Source organism: Neoarius graeffei, chromosome 20 (assembly GCF_027579695.1).
Source record: "Neoarius graeffei isolate fNeoGra1 chromosome 20, fNeoGra1.pri, whole genome shotgun sequence".
NCBI classification, from domain to species: Eukaryota; Metazoa; Chordata; class Actinopteri; order Siluriformes; family Ariidae; genus Neoarius; species Neoarius graeffei.
This window is the reverse complement of record NC_083588.1, coordinates 51,062,498-51,079,849: the sequence shown is the minus strand read 5'-3', so window position 1 is coordinate 51,079,849 and position 17,352 is coordinate 51,062,498. Positions and strand designations below refer to the sequence as shown.

The 17,352-nt window shown below is 41.1% G+C and overlaps 1 protein-coding gene across 4 annotated transcripts in view; it reads left to right on the top strand.

Moving 5' to 3' along the window:
• Window positions 1-17,352, top strand: part of cacnb1 (calcium channel, voltage-dependent, beta 1 subunit) — a 107,840-nt gene that overhangs the window by 43,861 nt on the left and 46,627 nt on the right. Inside the window, exon 1 of one of the 4 annotated variants that reach the window (XM_060901942.1) lies at window positions 14,459-14,594. The exons of the other annotated variants lie outside the window; for them this stretch is intronic. Coding sequence (XP_060757925.1) covers window positions 14,559-14,594 — 36 coding nt within the window. The 5' untranslated portion in view covers window positions 14,459-14,558. Of the gene's footprint in view, window positions 1-14,458; window positions 14,595-17,352 lie in introns of those variants that run through there. 4 annotated transcript variants of the gene reach the window in all.

Here is a 17,352-nt window from a genome sequence, read left to right as displayed (position 1 = left end):
TCCTCCATTCTCATCATCTGACCAAACCACCTAAGTCGGGCACACTCCACAAAAGTGAGGACACTCTCCACACCCAGTTACACACTCCACGCCCAGTTTTCCTTTTTCCTTCTCTTTTCCTTTTCCGTTCCTAGGTCAATTATTCCGAGCGCATCTGTCCTTTCGATGCTTATCTCGAGTAACGTGAGCAATATTTATCCAGCAGTGGTTTGCTTGGCCTATCCTGCCTTCACCAGAGCCCCTTTAGCCACCCCTGTTGATAGACAAGAGTGTTATCCAGGATGCACCATGAGGAGGTGGGGCTGGACTTTGCATCCCGATAATAAAAATAGGTACCCTAAATTTACTCGATGAGGCAGTAGCCACAAAAATGAAGCATAATCCAAAAATGAACAAAGTAAAATATACCAAGTGTCTGTATTTTATATTATTCTACTCTTAACTCTGACAGTTTTCGAAACTGAAACCTCTGAACCGAGGCTGACGCACACACACGCTGTCACCATGACCCAAACTCTTATTTCCTGGAAAAGGCCCGGCGCTAGAGCTCAGTGGTCTCAATACTCTTTTCGACAACTTCCTGTAACAACTCAGAAGTGCGTCACATCTCCATCACACATAGGACCACTGGCCGAAGAAGGCGAGGAAAGGGGGACGACCTGGAGTATATTTTAAAATAGGAACGCACTTTCCCTCTGTAATAAGCATAAACATGTCTGAAAGCGATTTCTTTAGTCTAGTCCACTTATTTCGAATGGTATACACTCACCGGCCATTTTAATAGGAACACGTGTATGTGCATGCGGAGTGCATGATTGTTACATTCTTACAGCATGGTGACATAGTGGCTACAGCCTCTATATGAGGCAGTAGCCATAATAATAATAATAATAATAATAATAGGCGGCACAGTGGTGTAGTGGTTAGCACTGTCGCCTCACAGCAAGAAGGTCCGGGTTCGAGCCCCGTGGCCGGCGAGGGCCTTTCTGTGTGGAGTTTGCATGTTCTCCCCGTGTCCGCGTGGGTTTCCTCCGGGTGCTCCGGTTTCCCCCACAGTCCAAAGACATGCAGGTTAGGTTAACTGGTGACTCTAAATTGACCGTAGGTGTGAATGTGAGTGTGAATGGTTGTCTATGTGTCAGCCCTGTGATGACCTGGCGACTTGTCCAGGGTGTACCCCGCCTTTCGCCCGTAGTCAGCTGGGATAGGCTCCAGCTTGCCTGCGACCCTGTAGAACAGCATAAAGCGGCCAGAGATAATGAGATGAGATAATAATAATAATGTCATTATTGCAAATTTGCAAAAACATGCTAGTCATATTCAAATATAATTTACAATTAAATATAAAATAATAATAAATGCACAAGTAATTTAAATAAAACATTTAAAATATTTATAAAAATTAAAATCTTTATAGAAATAAAAAATTATAAAAAATAGTTGACATGTTGAATACTTATTCCCCCCACACACTGTATAATATCTTTATTTGCAGCCATGCAAATAACTCAAACTATTTCCATAATATCTTGTAAATGTAAATAAGTCAAAATAATGAGACATCTCATCTCATTATCTGTAGCCACTTTATCCTGTTCTACAGGGTCGCAGGCAAGCTGGAGCCTATCCCAGCTGACTACGGGCGAAAGGCGGGGTACACCCTGGACAAGTCGCCAGGTCATCACAGGGCTGACACATAGACACAGACAACCATTCACACTCACATTCACACCTACGGCCAATTTAGAGTCACCAGTTAACCTAACCTGCATGTCTTTGGACTGTGGGGGAAACCGGAGCACCCGGAGGAAACCCACGCGGACACGGGGAGAACATGCAAACTCCACACAGAAAGGCCCTCGCCGGCCACAGGGCTCGAACCCGGACCTTCTTGCTGTGAGGCGACAGCACTAACCACTACACCACCGTGCCGCCCGATAATGAGACATTAAATTAAAATAACAGCATACAACAAGAGGGAATATTTTATATTGAGTTATTCAGTTAGGTATTTGATTAGGTATTGGTTTGCCGTTACTCTGTAAAGCGTCCTCGGGTTGGTGAAATGCACCATATAAATTCAACTTGTCGTTGTTAATGTATTCATCAAAAGCATCACTTTAGGTTGTCGATCAAAACCGTGTCTAAATGCAATTGTTTTTGCCTGGTATGTTTGTTCTTTAAAAGGTTGCTCCATTTTCTTTCCTGTATTACATTTCACCGTCCACATTTGGATATCAGTTTTACATGATGTTATAATGAATAACTGTCTACATAACATATATAACGAGCTCAGATTTCCTTATCGTGAAATATCATCATTCCAGCATATCAAAACATCCCTATTTGATAATTATCCAGAATGCATACTCTTAACGATGGTGTAATATTTACTTCTCTGGCACATTTACACCCACCAGGAGGTGTCTCAGGCAACACGCTGAAGTCTTGAATGTTGAAAGAGATGACAGGAAAACAGATGGATAGACGCAAACAGTTAGGCTAAAAGATGAGGAAAAGGACAAGAAACCCAGCGAGACTACCCATGTGGTAGACGGGAGTTATTTTGAGAGGTAGAGAAAGAAGGTGAGAATTTTTCTCTCACAGTGTTAACAACAGCGTTCATAGTTGTGCATATTTAAAAATGGGAAATCCCAAATGTTTAAGGCATATTTAATCACACCAGATGTACTTTATATAGTATGTGTTTCTCTCTCAGGATGCATTTTCACCCTTTGTTAGTAATACAATCAACATGTTTCTTCTGCATGTGTTGAAGATATCGGCTGGCGTTGAGTGGTATATCAGATATATTCCATTCAGCTAGCATGATACTGAACGAGTCGAAGACGTGTAGCTGAATGGAATAGATCTGATATACCATGAAAAACAGCCAGCCAATATTATTATTATTATTATTATAATGCATACACATTCCTTTCGGTGTTCGACGCACCTTTCTCTTTCAAAATTCTGTCAAAATCTTCCATTTTTAACGCAGCAAACCTGGCAGCCATGTTCATTTACAAATTGTCCCAGTCGCTCGCTAGCGCGGAAGATCTGCGTGTCCGATGTGTGATGTCATGTCTTGACAACCATGCAATATCGTAAACCATATTCGGCGCTCGTTCTCCACCGGCTAAGACACGTAGGATAAGCGATATGCTAACAATATTGCATACCATCGAACCAAATGAATGAAACCCACGAGAAGAGAATAGAACACGTTTTTATTCCATCGAAAAAGTGTCTTGTATGTATAATAATACACAAGACTCAGTATTGTTATCATCACTTCAGAATGTCTTCTCTACCTCATTTAGGAGGTGGACTAAGTATGCTGCGCTTTCTTTATAATTCTCGATGAAAAGACAGCTAGAAATCACAGATCCACTTGATTATACAACCCAGATTCCAAAAAAGTTGGGATGCTGTGTAAAATGTAAATAAAAGCAGAATGCATCCATCCATCCATCCATCCATTATCTGTAACCGCTTATCGTGTGGAGGGTCGCAGGCAAGCTGGAGCTTATCCCAGCTGACTATGGGCGAGAGGCGGGGTACACCCTGGACAAGTCGCCAGGTTATCGCAGGGAAAACAGAATGCAATGTTTTGCAAATCCTTTTCGACCTATATTCAATTGAATACAATACAAAGACAAGATAATTAATGTTCAAACTGATAAACTGTCGTCTTGTTTTTTTAAATAAACATTCCTTCTGAATTTGATGTTTGCAACATGTTCCAAAAAATTTGTTACATCACTTTTTCTTTTAGCAACACTCAGTACCGTAAGTGTTTGGAAACCGAGGACACTTATTGCTGATGTTTTGAAAGTGAAATTCTTCTTTCCCATTGTTGCTTGATATACAACTTCAGGTGCTCAACAGTCCGTGATCTCTGTTGTGAGGTTTTGTGCTTCATAATGCGCCACACATTTTCAGTGGGAGGCAGGCAGGCCAGTTCAGCACCCGCACTCTTTTACTACAAAGCCACACTGTTGTAACATGTGCAGAATGGGTTGGGGGTTTTTTTCATACTTTATTACTGATTTTCAAATAACAAAGCAGGCAATATCTCTTTTACATACACTCAGCATAAATTCCAAGCAGGATATGACATAATAATAATAATAATAATAATAATAATAATAATAATAATAATAATAATCTCATTATCTCTAGCCGCTTTATCTTGTTCTACAGGGTCGCAGGCAAGCTGGAGCCTATCCCAGCTGACTACGGGCGAAAGGCGGGGTACACCCTGGACAAGTCGCCAGGTCATCACAGGGCTTAATAATAATAAAACAAATTTTAAAAAATGAAAAATATATTAATTAAAATAAAATTTAAAGGGGGTTGAATCAATGTATAATTCCAGTAACTTAGAGTTTTAGTCACTCTTCTTTTTCATTCTTGTTAAGGACTTAAAGAAAACTTGCAAATCATTCTTAAATGCTACAAAACTTGGAACAACCTTTAAAAATATACAACCCAGATTCCAAAAAAATTGGGACAAAGTACAAATTGTAAACAAAAACGGAATGCAATGATGTGGAAGTTTCAAAATTCCATATTTTATTCAGAATAGAACATGGATGACATATCAAATGTTTAAACTGAGAAAATGTATCATTTAAAGAGAAAAATTAGGTGATTTTTAAATTTCATGACAACAACATCTCAAAGTTGGGAGAAGGCCATGTTTACCACTGTGAGACATCCCCTTTTCTCTTTACAACAGTCTGTAAACGTCTGGGGACTGAGGAGACAAGTTGCTCAAGTTTAGGGATAGGAATGTTAACCCATTCTTGTCTAATGTAGGATTCTAGTTGCTCAACTGTCTTAGGTCTTTTTTGTCGTATCTTCTGTTTTATGATGCGCCAAATGTTTTCTATGGGTGAAAGATCTGGACTGCAGGCTGGCCAGTTCAGTACCCGGACCCTTCTTCTACGCATCCATGATGCTGTAATTGATGCAGTATGTGGTTTGGCATTGTCATGTTGGAAAATGCAAGGTCTTCCCTGAAAGAGACGTCGTCTGGATGGGAGCATATGTTGCTCTAGAACCTGGATACACCTTTCAGCATTGATGGTGTCTTTCCAGACGTGTAAGCTGCCTATGCCACACGCACTAATGCAACCCCATACCATCAAAGATGCAGGCTTCTGAACTGAGCGCTGATAACAACTTGGGTCGTGCTTCTCCTCTTTAGTCCGAATGACACGGTGTCCCTGATTTCCATAAAGAACTTCAAATTTTGATTTGTCTGACCACAGAAGAGTTTTCCACTTTGCCACAGTCCATTTTAAATGAGCCTTGGCCCAGAGAAGACGTCTGCGCTTCTGGATCATGTTTAGATACGGCTTCTTCTTTGAACTATAGAGTTTTAGCTGGCAACGGCCGATGGCACGGTGAATTGTGTTCACAGATAATGTTCTCTGGAAATATTCCTGAGCCCATTTTGTGATTTCCAATACAGAAGCATGCCTGTATGTGATGCAGTGCCGTCTAAGGGTCCAAAGATCACGGGCACCCAGTATGGTTTTCCGGACTTGACCCTTACGCAAAGAGATTCTTCCAGATTCTCTGAATCTTTTGATGATATTATGCACTGTAGATGATGATATGTTCAAACTCTTTGCAATTTTACACTGTCGAACTCCTTTCTGATATTGCTCCACTATTTGTTGGCGCAGAATTAGGGGGATTGGTGATCCTCTTCCCATCTTTACTTCTGAGAGCCGCTGCCACTCCAAGATGCTCTTTTTATACCCAGTCATGTTAATGACCTATTGCCAATTGACCTAATGAGTTGCAATTTGGTCCTCCAGCTGTTCCTTTTTTGTACCTTTAACTTTTCCAGCCTCTTATTGCCCCTGTCCCAACTTTTTTGAGATGTGTTTCTGTCATGAAATTTCAAATGAGCCAATATTTGGCATGAAATTTCAAAATGTCTCACTTTCGACATTTGATATGTTGTCTATGTTCTATTGTGAATACAATATCGGTTTTTGAGATTTGTAAATTATTGCATTCCGTTTTTATTTACAATTTGTACTTTGTCCCAACTTTTTTGGAATCAGGGTTGTACATTTGTGTATATAAAATTTACCCATAATCAATGTATTATTACACAAGAATTCAACATCGCATGCAGAATGTAGCGTGGCATTGTCTTGCTGAAAAACGGGGACGTCCCTGAAAAAGGTGTCATCTGGATGGCAGCATATGCTACTCCAAAACCATCATTAACGAAGCCTTCACAGATGGGCAAGTTTCCCATGCCATGGGCACGAATGCACCCTCATATCACTGATGCTGGCTTTTGAACTTTGGGCTGTTAAGAATCTGTATGGTCCTTTTCCACTTTAGCCTGGAGGACACTACGTTCATCCATCCATCCATCCATCCATCCATTATCTGTAGCCGCTTTTCCTGTACAGGGTCGCGAGCAAGCTAGAGCCTGTCCCAGCTGACGATGGGCGAGAGGCGGGGTACACCCTGGACAAGTCGCCAGGTCATCACAGGGCTGACACATAGACACAAACAACCATTCACACTCACATTCACACCTACGGTCAATTTAGAGCCACCAATTAGCCTAACCTGCATGTCTTTGGACTGTGGGGGAAACCGGAGCACCCAGAGGAAACCCACGCGGACACGGGGAGAACATGCAAACTCCGCACAGAAAGGCTCCTGTTGACCCCTGGGCTCGAACCCAGAGCCTTCTTGCTGTGAGGCGACAGTGCTAACCGCTACACCACCGTGCCACCCATATACTATGTTCATGATTTCCAAAAACAATTCGAAATGTGGACTCGTCAGGCTACATCACACTTTTCCACTTTGCGTCAGTCCATTTCAAATGAGCCCAGGCCCTGCACCGTTTCTGCATGCTGTTGATATATGGCGTTCGCTTTGCATTTGTGGATGCAGCAACAAACTGTGTTTACGGATAATAGTTTTTCGAAGCATTCCCGAGCCCATGTAGTAATATCCTTTATATAATCATGTGTTTTTAAAGTGTACCTGTAGTGAATTTTAATTACTAGCTATTTCAAAAGATCACGTTTGACACCAGTGCTTCCGTCATGTAACGTTCGTCATAAGCTCTTGTCAAGTACACGCGAGTTTTAAGTCACTGCTCCGACAGTCAGGCATGGTCAGCGACATGTTGCCTCCTTCATGGGCTGTTCCGGCACCGGTAGTGACGCACAGTCGTTGGTTTGTCCGATTGTCTGGGCTGCAGTGGACTGGTCACTGACCCCATGTTGCAAACATCATTTGAAAATAACACATTATCAACTGATCTGCTCAGAAGAAATAGAAGAAATATTTACACTTACTCAATCTGATCTTTGGCTGGATTTGAGTCGAAATATTTAAAAAAAAAAAGTCACTGTCACAGTTCTCAAGATTGAAACGAATCGCTGTCCTGAATCATAAAATGAATCATCCGAAGCACATAAAATCCGTATGCCATCTCGCTATAAGTGTAACCTTCAAATAGCCCAAACTACAGCCCAAATACAACCCCGATTCCAAAAAAGTTGGGACAAAGTACAAATTGTAAATAAAAACAGAATGCAATAATTTACAAATCTCAAAAACTGATATTGTATTCATAATAGAACATAGACAACATATCAAATGTCGAAAGTGAGACATTTTGAAATTTCATGCCAAATATTGGCTCATTTGAAATTTCATGACAGCAACACATCTCAAAAAAGTTGGGACAGGGGCAATAAGAGCCTGGAAAAGTTAAAGGTACAAAAAAAGGAACAGCTGGAGGACCAAACTGCAACTCATTAGGTCAATTGGCAATAGGTCATTAACATGACTGGGTATAAAAAGAGCATCTTGGAGTGGCAGCGGCTCTCAGAAGTAAAGATGGGAAGAGGATCACCAATCCCCCTAATTCTGCACCGACAAATAGTGGAGCAATACCAGAAAGGAGTTTGACAGTGTAAAATTGCAAAGAGTTTGAACATATCATCATCTACAGTGCATAATATCATCAAAAGATTCAGAGAATCTGGAAGAATCTCTGTGAGTAAGGGTCAAGGCCGGAAAACCATACTGGGTGCCCGTGATCTTTGGGCCCTTAGACGGCACTGCATCACATACAGGCATGCTTCTGTATTGGAAATCACAAAATGGGCTCAGGAATATTTCCAGAGAACATTATCTGTGAACACAATTCACCGTGCCATCCGCCGTTGCCAGCTAAAACTCTATAGTTCAAAGAAGAAGCCGTATCTAAACATGATCCAGAAGCGCAGACGTCTTCTCTGGGCCAAGGCTCATTTAAAATGGACTGTGGCAAAGTGGAAAACTGTTCTGTAGTCAGACGAATCAAAATTTGAAGCTCTTTATGGAAATCAGGGACGCCGTGTCATTCGGACTAAAGAGGAGAAGGACGACCCAAGTTGTTATCAGCGCTCAGTTCAGAAGCCTGCATCTCTGATGGTATGGGGTTGCATTAGTGCGTGTGGCATGGGCAGCTTACACATCTGGAAAGACACCATCAATGCTGAAAGGTATATCCAGGTTCTAGAGCAACATATGCTCCCATCCAGACGATGTCTCTTTCAGGGAAGACCTTGCATTTTCCAACATGACAACGCCAAACCACATACTGCATCCATTACAGCATCATGGCTGCGTAGAAGAAGGGTCCGGGTACTGAACTGGCCAGCCTGCAGTCCAGATCTTTCACCCATAGAAAACATTTGGTGCATCATAAAACGGAAGATACGACAAAAAAGACCTAAGACAGTTGAGCAACTAGAATCCTACATTAGACAAGAATGGGTTAACATTCCTATCCCTAAACTTGAGCAACTTGTCTCCTCAGTCCCCAGACGTTTACAGACTGTTGTAAAGAGAAAAGGGGATGTCTCACAGTGGTAAACATGGCCTTGTCCCAACTTTTTTGAGATGTGTTGTTGTCATGAAATTTAAAATCACCTAATTTTTCTCTTTAAATGATACATTTTCTCAGTTTAAACATTTGATATGTCATCTATGTTCTATTCTGAATAAAATATGGAATTTTGAAACTTCCACATCATTGCATTCCGTTTTTATTTACAATTTGTACTTTGTCCCAACTTTTTTGGAATCGGGTTTGTATATCCCTATATTCCCTAATGGGATGTCAGACATATTTTATCCTGTTTACAGTGGGCATTCCCACCACGAAAGAGAAACCAAAAGAGTGAAGGTGATTATCATGCCATTACCATCTCTGTGTCCAGAATCGTTCACTACTCCCTACTCCCTATATAGGGAATTACTATATAGAGGACTATATAGTGAACTCATTGGTAAAATGAAAAAACGTTTTCGGACACTAGCCTGTCACGCTGGTATTTACGTCATTACTGTCGCACAATTAAAACGTGCCAGATCCGTCGGCTGGTGGGTTTTCAAAATAATAAATACATGTATGTATTTTTCTGATAAGCACATATTATACTGAGCGTATTTCCCACATTAATCAATACAAAGTACCTGCATCTTTCAGTTCTTTTAAATCAAGGCTGAATACTTTCTTCTTTGCCGCTGCCTTTTATTAAATCAAATTTGAGGCTTTTGATTTTATTTCTTTCAGCGCGACCGCAATGCATGATGGGATATATTGCTTTGGTTAGTGACCATCGGTTGTACACTACTTTTCGTGATGCATTGTGGGATACTTTGAGTGCACTATATAGGGTGTAATAATCCTCACTATCGTTTCGGACAGCACTACAAAATGGCGTCCTCACTATATAGTGCCCTATATAGTGAGTAGGGAGTGATTTCGGACACCGGGTATGTGAATAGTTTTTTATGAATGCAGAAGTGCGCACTCCGGTGTGACCGAGTAAGGTAACAAGTTTTATGTTTCATCTCCTTTAGGTCAGAAAAATTATAATATTATTTGGCAGTGGGCACATAGGAAAGTGTAAAGTATAAAGTTTGTCAATATGTTTATCATACTTGTATGATAAACTCGCGAAGATATTTATCTCAATACATGACCTACTCATTCTAAACCTGTCGAGCTTCGCCGGCGAAGCTCGAGACCCCAAAGTACAACCAAATCTACTTGTGCATAGTGCCATGAAATAATAGATATGTGCCATAAAGATCTATTATAAGTATTAGATCTATATTTATTCAACGTGTTCTGAAGTTACTTGACTGGGAACTGGGAATCTCAACCCACAGAACACTGCTTGTTTACTCGCACCCAATAACCCGAAATCAACGACTGTACGACACTTCTAGACGGCAGTGGCTGCTCCCCGTGGTTCTGCCTCCGCGGGTAATTCACAGAATAAAATTGTCCACAAAAGTCCTTTTACGGTGTTTTTTTTTGACCGAATGTGCACGTCTTTTGTCTACTTAAAGCATGATTATGTCAGTAAAGGCATTGAGAACGACAGCGCTAGTCAAACTACAAACATGGCCACTCAGAACTACAACGCTCAAAGAGCATAGCACCCTCTGTCACTGGCTTATTGAAATCAGCTGTCGTTCATTCACAACTCATCAGCCACACTACTTAAGCCTCTCCCTCACTCATCTTCAGTGCGAAGTATTGTTCTGTGTTTTCTAGTCCATACCAAGCCTTTCTATCTCTGCCTGACTCTAGTATTTCTGACCCTCACGATCTCTCTGTTTACGTTACTTGTCTCTTCTGTATTGCCCCGTCTGCCGATCGACCGACCCTTGCCTGCCTTTTGACCCACGCTTCTTGTTTTGCGATTTGGCTTCGTTTCAAGTTTGCTCCCCGCTCTCCCCTGCACATACATCCGTAAGTGCCTGCACTCTGACAGATTAATGTTGTAAGCATGACCAGTACTGGTGCACTTTAATACAGTACCGCCTGAGGAATCAAAGGTCATGGGCTTTCAGCGTTGGATTTTGGCCTTGCCTCTTACGTGCAGCAATTTCTCTGAATCTTTTGATGGTGAAATCCCTAAATTCCTTGCAGTTGTATATTGAGATGTTGTTCTGAAACTGATGGACTGTTCTCCCATGCAGTTTTTCACAAAGAGGTGAACCTTGTTCCGTCTTTGCTTGTGAATAACTGAGCCTTTCCAATTGCTAATTAACTTTTTTACCTGGAGAATGTTCCAAACAGGTGTTTTTTGAGCATTCCACAACTTTCCTAGTCTTTTGTTACCCCTGTCCCTAATTTTTGGGACGTGTTACAGGCAGCAAATTCAGAATGAGTGAATATTAGGCACATTATTATGCAAACATGTAGCCACTATATTCATGTTGTAGTCGAGTCACTAAACCTCGAGTCCGAGTCCAGTCTCGAGTCTGCAGTATTCAAGTCATTAAAGAAAATTTCGAGTCGAGTCCAAGAAGAACAAGACTCCAACCGCACCATTTGATGGTGGTTGTTGCTGTCTTTATGCGAAAGTGTCTCTGCTACTGTGTTGGACTAACGTTACTGCTCGACTGCCCCATTTTAGTTCATAGGCTACAGATAAAAAGCTTGTTCATCGGTCAGCAAGCCCCGCCCACTATCAACAGGGCAAGTAACATGAGAGAGGGTTAACACTAGCTAGTTCATCGCTCAGCAGCAAGCCCCACTATCAACAGAGCAATGAACATAGCGTCTCCTTCTCTGGGTGGAGTCTTACCAAATAACGATTGAAGTTCAAGGTCGTCCCCATCGTCTCCTCGATAGTTCTTCTACATATGGAACACACAGCAGTGCATTTTTTTCCCACTGCACTAGAAGTCTGTATAAGCAAAGCAGACAATCCTAGGGCTTTTCTCCAGGCATTTTAGCATAATTGATGTTAGTTTTAGGGCTGCACGATATCAGAAAAATATGCGATATTCGATAACATGACTGAATATCTCAATATCTATGTATCACGATAATTAAATATATACTGTTTTTCTTACCTCTACTCGCCGTTCTGCCCTGTATCTAGCATTTAAAAAAAAAAAAAAAAAAAAACACCCAATGCATCGTTTCCATTCCAACATTCTTTTTTATTGGAAAAACATGGCTACACCTGCAATGGTGTCCATCAATCATCTTTAAATCTCTTAATTTTTGTGAGCGCAGCAGAAAATGTCTTAAGTTGAAGTAAACAAAAAACTGAAAACTACATTACATTAACATAAAGCATTCAAAATGGCAATTTCAGCGGCTCCCGGGAGATGAAGGTGAGCGACATAGATTCACCATAAACTCAAACATAATCTGTTCATAACACATGCGGGTGAGAGAGCAGTGGTGTGTGTGTGTGTGTGAGAGAGCGCGCGGTTTTATGTTTTTATGCTGCTGTACATCAGTGTTTGTCCCAGTGAGCCGCCCCACCACTGTTTTACAGGTACATGTCTTGCAAAGTACCTGAGTTTGCAGTACGTCACCCCTCCTGAATCCAAAGTACTTCCAAATAGCAGACGTGCATTTTTTTTTTTTTGGAAACCAGTTCCTCCTCACACAAGTTTGTCTCACCACACTTGCTACCGCTCGCACCTTCCACCATCACCACGAGGCTTTTACTTGTTTTGCAATAGGGGGCGGAGTTATCCCGCGGCGCTTGTTGACATTCAAATGTGATTGGACGGCACAGAAAAATGTGCCTTTTATCGAAATTTAAGTAATTTTTGCGGTATGTGTATCGCAAACTATGATATCGCGATATCGATACTTTTTCGATATATATTGTGCAGCCCTAGTTAGTTTGTTCCTGAACATGACGTATGAACAGGTGAATGTGCATTCTCTTGCATGAAATTAGTATTAAAATTAATGTAGACATAAATACCTTATGCCAAATTATGGCATTTTACAAAAAATAAAGAAAAAATCAGAGTCCTCGTCTCCAATTTACGAGTCCGAATGCAGTTAATATGCACGAGTCCGAGTCATCAGCACTCAAGTCAAGTTACAAGTCCTAAAAATTAGGGCACTAGTCGGATTCGAGTACTACAAGCCTGCTTAAGCCATTAGAGCTTTTTATCCTATAACTTTTCAGACACAGAACCAAAACCAGTTAGTGTTTTAAAATGTAAATTTTAAACATTTCACGCATCATAGCATATTAACACTATTTTATTCATATTTAAATTAATATTATACTAAAATGGGGCGGCACGGTGGTGTAGTGGTTAGCACTGTCGCCTCACAGCAAGAAGGCCCTGGGTTCGAGTCCAGCGGCCGGTGAGGGCCTTTCTGTGTGGAGTTTGCATGTTCTCCCCGTGTCCGCGTGGGTTTCCTCCGGGTGCTCCGGTTTCCCCCACAGTCCAAAGACATGCAGGTTAGGTTAACTGGTGACTCTAAATTGACCGTAGGTGTGAATGTGAGTGTGAATGGTTGTTTGTCTCTGTGTGTCAGCCCTGCGATGATCTGGCGACTTGTCCAGGGTGTACCCCGCCTTTCGCCTACAGTCAACTGGGATAGGCTCCAGCTTGCCTGCGACCCTGTAGAACAGGATAAGCGGCTACAGATAATGGATGGATGGATATACTAAAATCACATTGGCGATACTTTTAGATTATTGGTTTGGCTTTGATTCAAGTAACCAGTTAATAGCTCTTGAATTATTATAAATGAATAATAACTGTAAAAACTATCAACACGTTAATAGTGATTGATCAGGAACTACTGTAACATCCTCAGGATACGTTTCATGGACTGCCGCAGGTCCATGAGTTCCCCCGTTTTGGACGAATTTAGAAAGAATTTTGCGTGTCCTCATCGAAAGTGTTTCTGTATTTGTGTCTGTAAAAGAAAAGAGTTTGAAAAACATGACTGGTAAGACGATTGCTCCGGCAGAGCAGTAATGTTTTAGCAGCGTATGAACTTTTATGGACCTATAATGAGGAAAAGAAAAGCTTTATTTTATGCCACTGTGAGTCAGACAACTGAGAGAACATTTGAGTAGGAGATTCTGTGTTGGTCATAGAGTAGTATACGTCACCGTCAAGTGTCAGTTCGTCATGAGAGACACTGAAAATGGGTGTTTTCTCACTTCCTCTTTCTAAGCCCGCACTCCACACACACATACGCATGCAGCCTTCAGGCTGACTACTGCATTCCCAGTCACATTTTGCTACACACCACATCATACCACTGCTAAATTGAGAGAGAGGGGTGAGAGAGAGAGAGAGAAAGAGAGAGAGAGATTTCTGCCCCTGCCTGTGACAGCTAAATTTAACCCCCAGTTTGCAAATGTAGCACAAGTCCTGCAATTCGACCCCCCTCCTCATCTCTATCCCTGAGTTCAGGTTCCAGTTCTCTCTCTCTCTCTCTCTCTCTCTCTCTCTCTCTCTCTCTCTCTCTCTCTCTCTCTCACACACACAGTGTGTGTGTGTGTGTGTGTGTGTGTGAGAGAGGGGGGGGGGGGAATGTGGGTTGGGGGCTTAAGGTTAGCAGAGCTTTTGGCCCTACTCTCCAACACACTTAGAACTTTTTGGACATACACTTCCACTCGTACCCTTGTGTGACACACATATCACATTTGGATTGGACTTGGACTTCTGGGCGTGAATCGGGGCTGCCGTGGCAAGGAAAGAGTGCCATGGAGACAAATGAACGGATTCACAGGCCCATAGCGGTAAGAGAGATCTGGAAACGCTTCACTGTGAGTGTATGTGGGTGTGTGCATATGGTTTTTAATATGGCTCGATATCAGAAAAGTGGTTTCCAAGAAGTGGCCAAGATTCGCATTTGAAAAGGTATTGTTGTCTGTTTCCTTTTTCTCTTGGTCTCGCTTTCTCTCTCGTTCTCTGGTGTGTTTGATTCCATTTTGGGCTGGGCAGCTGCATTGGCCCTGTGGGTTTAAATTAGACCTCCATCTCTGCACAGAGACTTTACAGGCACCAGTTGCTCAGACACATACACACGCACACACAATCCCCTTATATATATCAAACTTGTCTCTGATAGACCACGTTCGGTTTCTATCAGCTGAGGTCCATGTTATAGGCCACGTACTGATGACAGACTTGAACAGGTCTTGTGCTGAAAATCTCCTACTCTCCAACCACTGCCTCCACATCTCTACTGTAATCTCACAGCAGCTCGGTAACCTCTTATTCACGCGTAATTCATATTAAGCACTATGTTACGAAATAATTTTCGGTCATAATCTGTAGAAAAGCTGTTCTTTAGCAGAGAAGCCGAAATTACGAAATTATTAAAATTGCCTGAACTTGTCAGCTCAGTGAGATATTACTAAAGTATGGAATCCAAGGCAAAATGTACTGAAAATCATGTTTAAAAATCATCACCCCAGTTATAGCAGTGTCTCTGCAGAGAAATCTTGGTTTGAATTTTACGAAATGAAAGTTGAGTTTTTTTCTAACGCGATTCCGTTACTGACTTTTCTTTCCTCGTTAAAGATTTTTCAATGCTTGTTAGAGTCAAAAGGTACCCCATGCAGTGTGGAATTTTTATTTAATACCATTATCTTGAATACCGCAACTTAAAAAAAAAAGTTACCACATTTTGCTGTGAATGTAACTCCGTTACTGAAGACCGACCCAGATTTATTTACTGTACTTATATAAGGAATGGTGAGTTTCAATGTTTTTTTGTTTTGTTTTTTCATTGTATTTTCTTGGCTCTATAATTTGACAACACGTGTTGCAGAGGTACAGATTCAGTGATGTGTTTGTATTAAGATCACGTTTGGACATCTGGGATGGTTTTGTTTTGACGTGATGGTTTTGAGTAGTCTTTCGACTGGTGGTATTCGTAGTCTGTGACCAGAGTCAGGATGTATTTATTGATGGAGACTTCAAAGCACTTTGAGACACTTTTTTCTTCTCCGAGTCAGGAGGAATAAGGATGTCTGACAAATACCGTAAATGTAAGCATAGAAGCGAGAGTGTGACGTGTGTTAGTTTCAAATTGCAGACATGGTAATGACTGTATATTAGAAGATCGCTGCCTGTTTTGATGGCTTGGTTTAATACTGTTACTGGGAATTCCACAGAAACTGGTGCAGAATGGGAAATGACTGGCGATGCCGTTGAGAGTTCAGTTCAGATGTAATAGCTGATAAGTGTAACTGTGACTTGACACACATCTGTCATCCCTTCTGTCTCTCTCTCTTTCTCTCGAACGTAACAGCTTTTCTTGTTTTACCTTTTTATCATAATAAAAAATGGAGTATTGAGAAGGGCAAGGAAAAAGTGCTGGATACTATTTGCCCTTTTCAGTACCCCATTTTATATTATATATCATTTGTATTCTAAACCATTTAAGATTTCTGATTCAGTAGCTTGAGTTTTTTTCCTCTTTTTTGATCACATCCCAACTTCAACCCTGTTACGAAATAATTTTCGGTCATAATCTGTAGAAAAGCTGTTCTTTAGCAGAGAAACCGAAATTACGAAATTATTAAAATTGCCTGAACTTGTCAGCTCAGTGAGATATTACTAAAGTATGGAATCCAAGGCAAAATGTACTGAAAATCATGTTTAAAAATCATCACCCCAGTTATAGCAGTGTCGCTCCAGAGAAATCTTGGTTTGAATTTTACAAAATGAAAGTCGAGTTTTTTTTCTAACGTGATTCCGTTACCGACTTTTCTTTCCTCGTTAAAGATTTTTCAATGCTTGTTAGAGTCAAAAGGTACCCCATGCAGTGTGGAATTTTTATTTAATACCATTATCTTGAATACCGCAACTTAAAAAAAAAAGTTACCACATTTTGCTGTGAATGTAACTCCGTTACTGAAGACCGACCCAGATTTATTTATTGTACTTATATAAGGAATGGTCAGTTTCAATGTTTTTTTGTTTTGTTTTTTCATTGTATTTTCTTGGCTCTATGAATTTGACAACACGTGTTGCAGAGTGCCCAAAATAGAAGGTCAGGTGTTCACTGGGGTTTTCCCATCATATTTGTGGTGTGTGTGTGTGTGTGTGTGTGCGCGCGCGCTCATGCATATTTTTATATACTACTGAGGACCACATGTCCCACCAAGGATAGTAAAATCTGACAATTTCGACCTTGCGGGGACATTCGGATGGTCCCGACTAGGAAATTGTGGTTGGGGGGTGTTTGTGGATTTTTTTTTTTTTTTTTTAACAAAAGTTGAAAAAAAATTAAAGAGCCAAAAAATTTCCTTTTCATTACTGAGGTAAAGGTTAGGTTTAGGTGCAGGCACAGCATTAATTAACTGCAATAATAATTGTCAGTGGAAGGTCCTCACAAGGATAGTGAGACAAACGTGTGTGTGTGTTTTAACTGATCTCCAGTCAATGCTTTCCTTCCTTCGCAGACTATTTTTTCCCTTCTTTTTCACTCCTTTCTTCACTCTTCACACTGACTCTGCTGGGTTATTGGCAGGCTTGTGCTAGTGT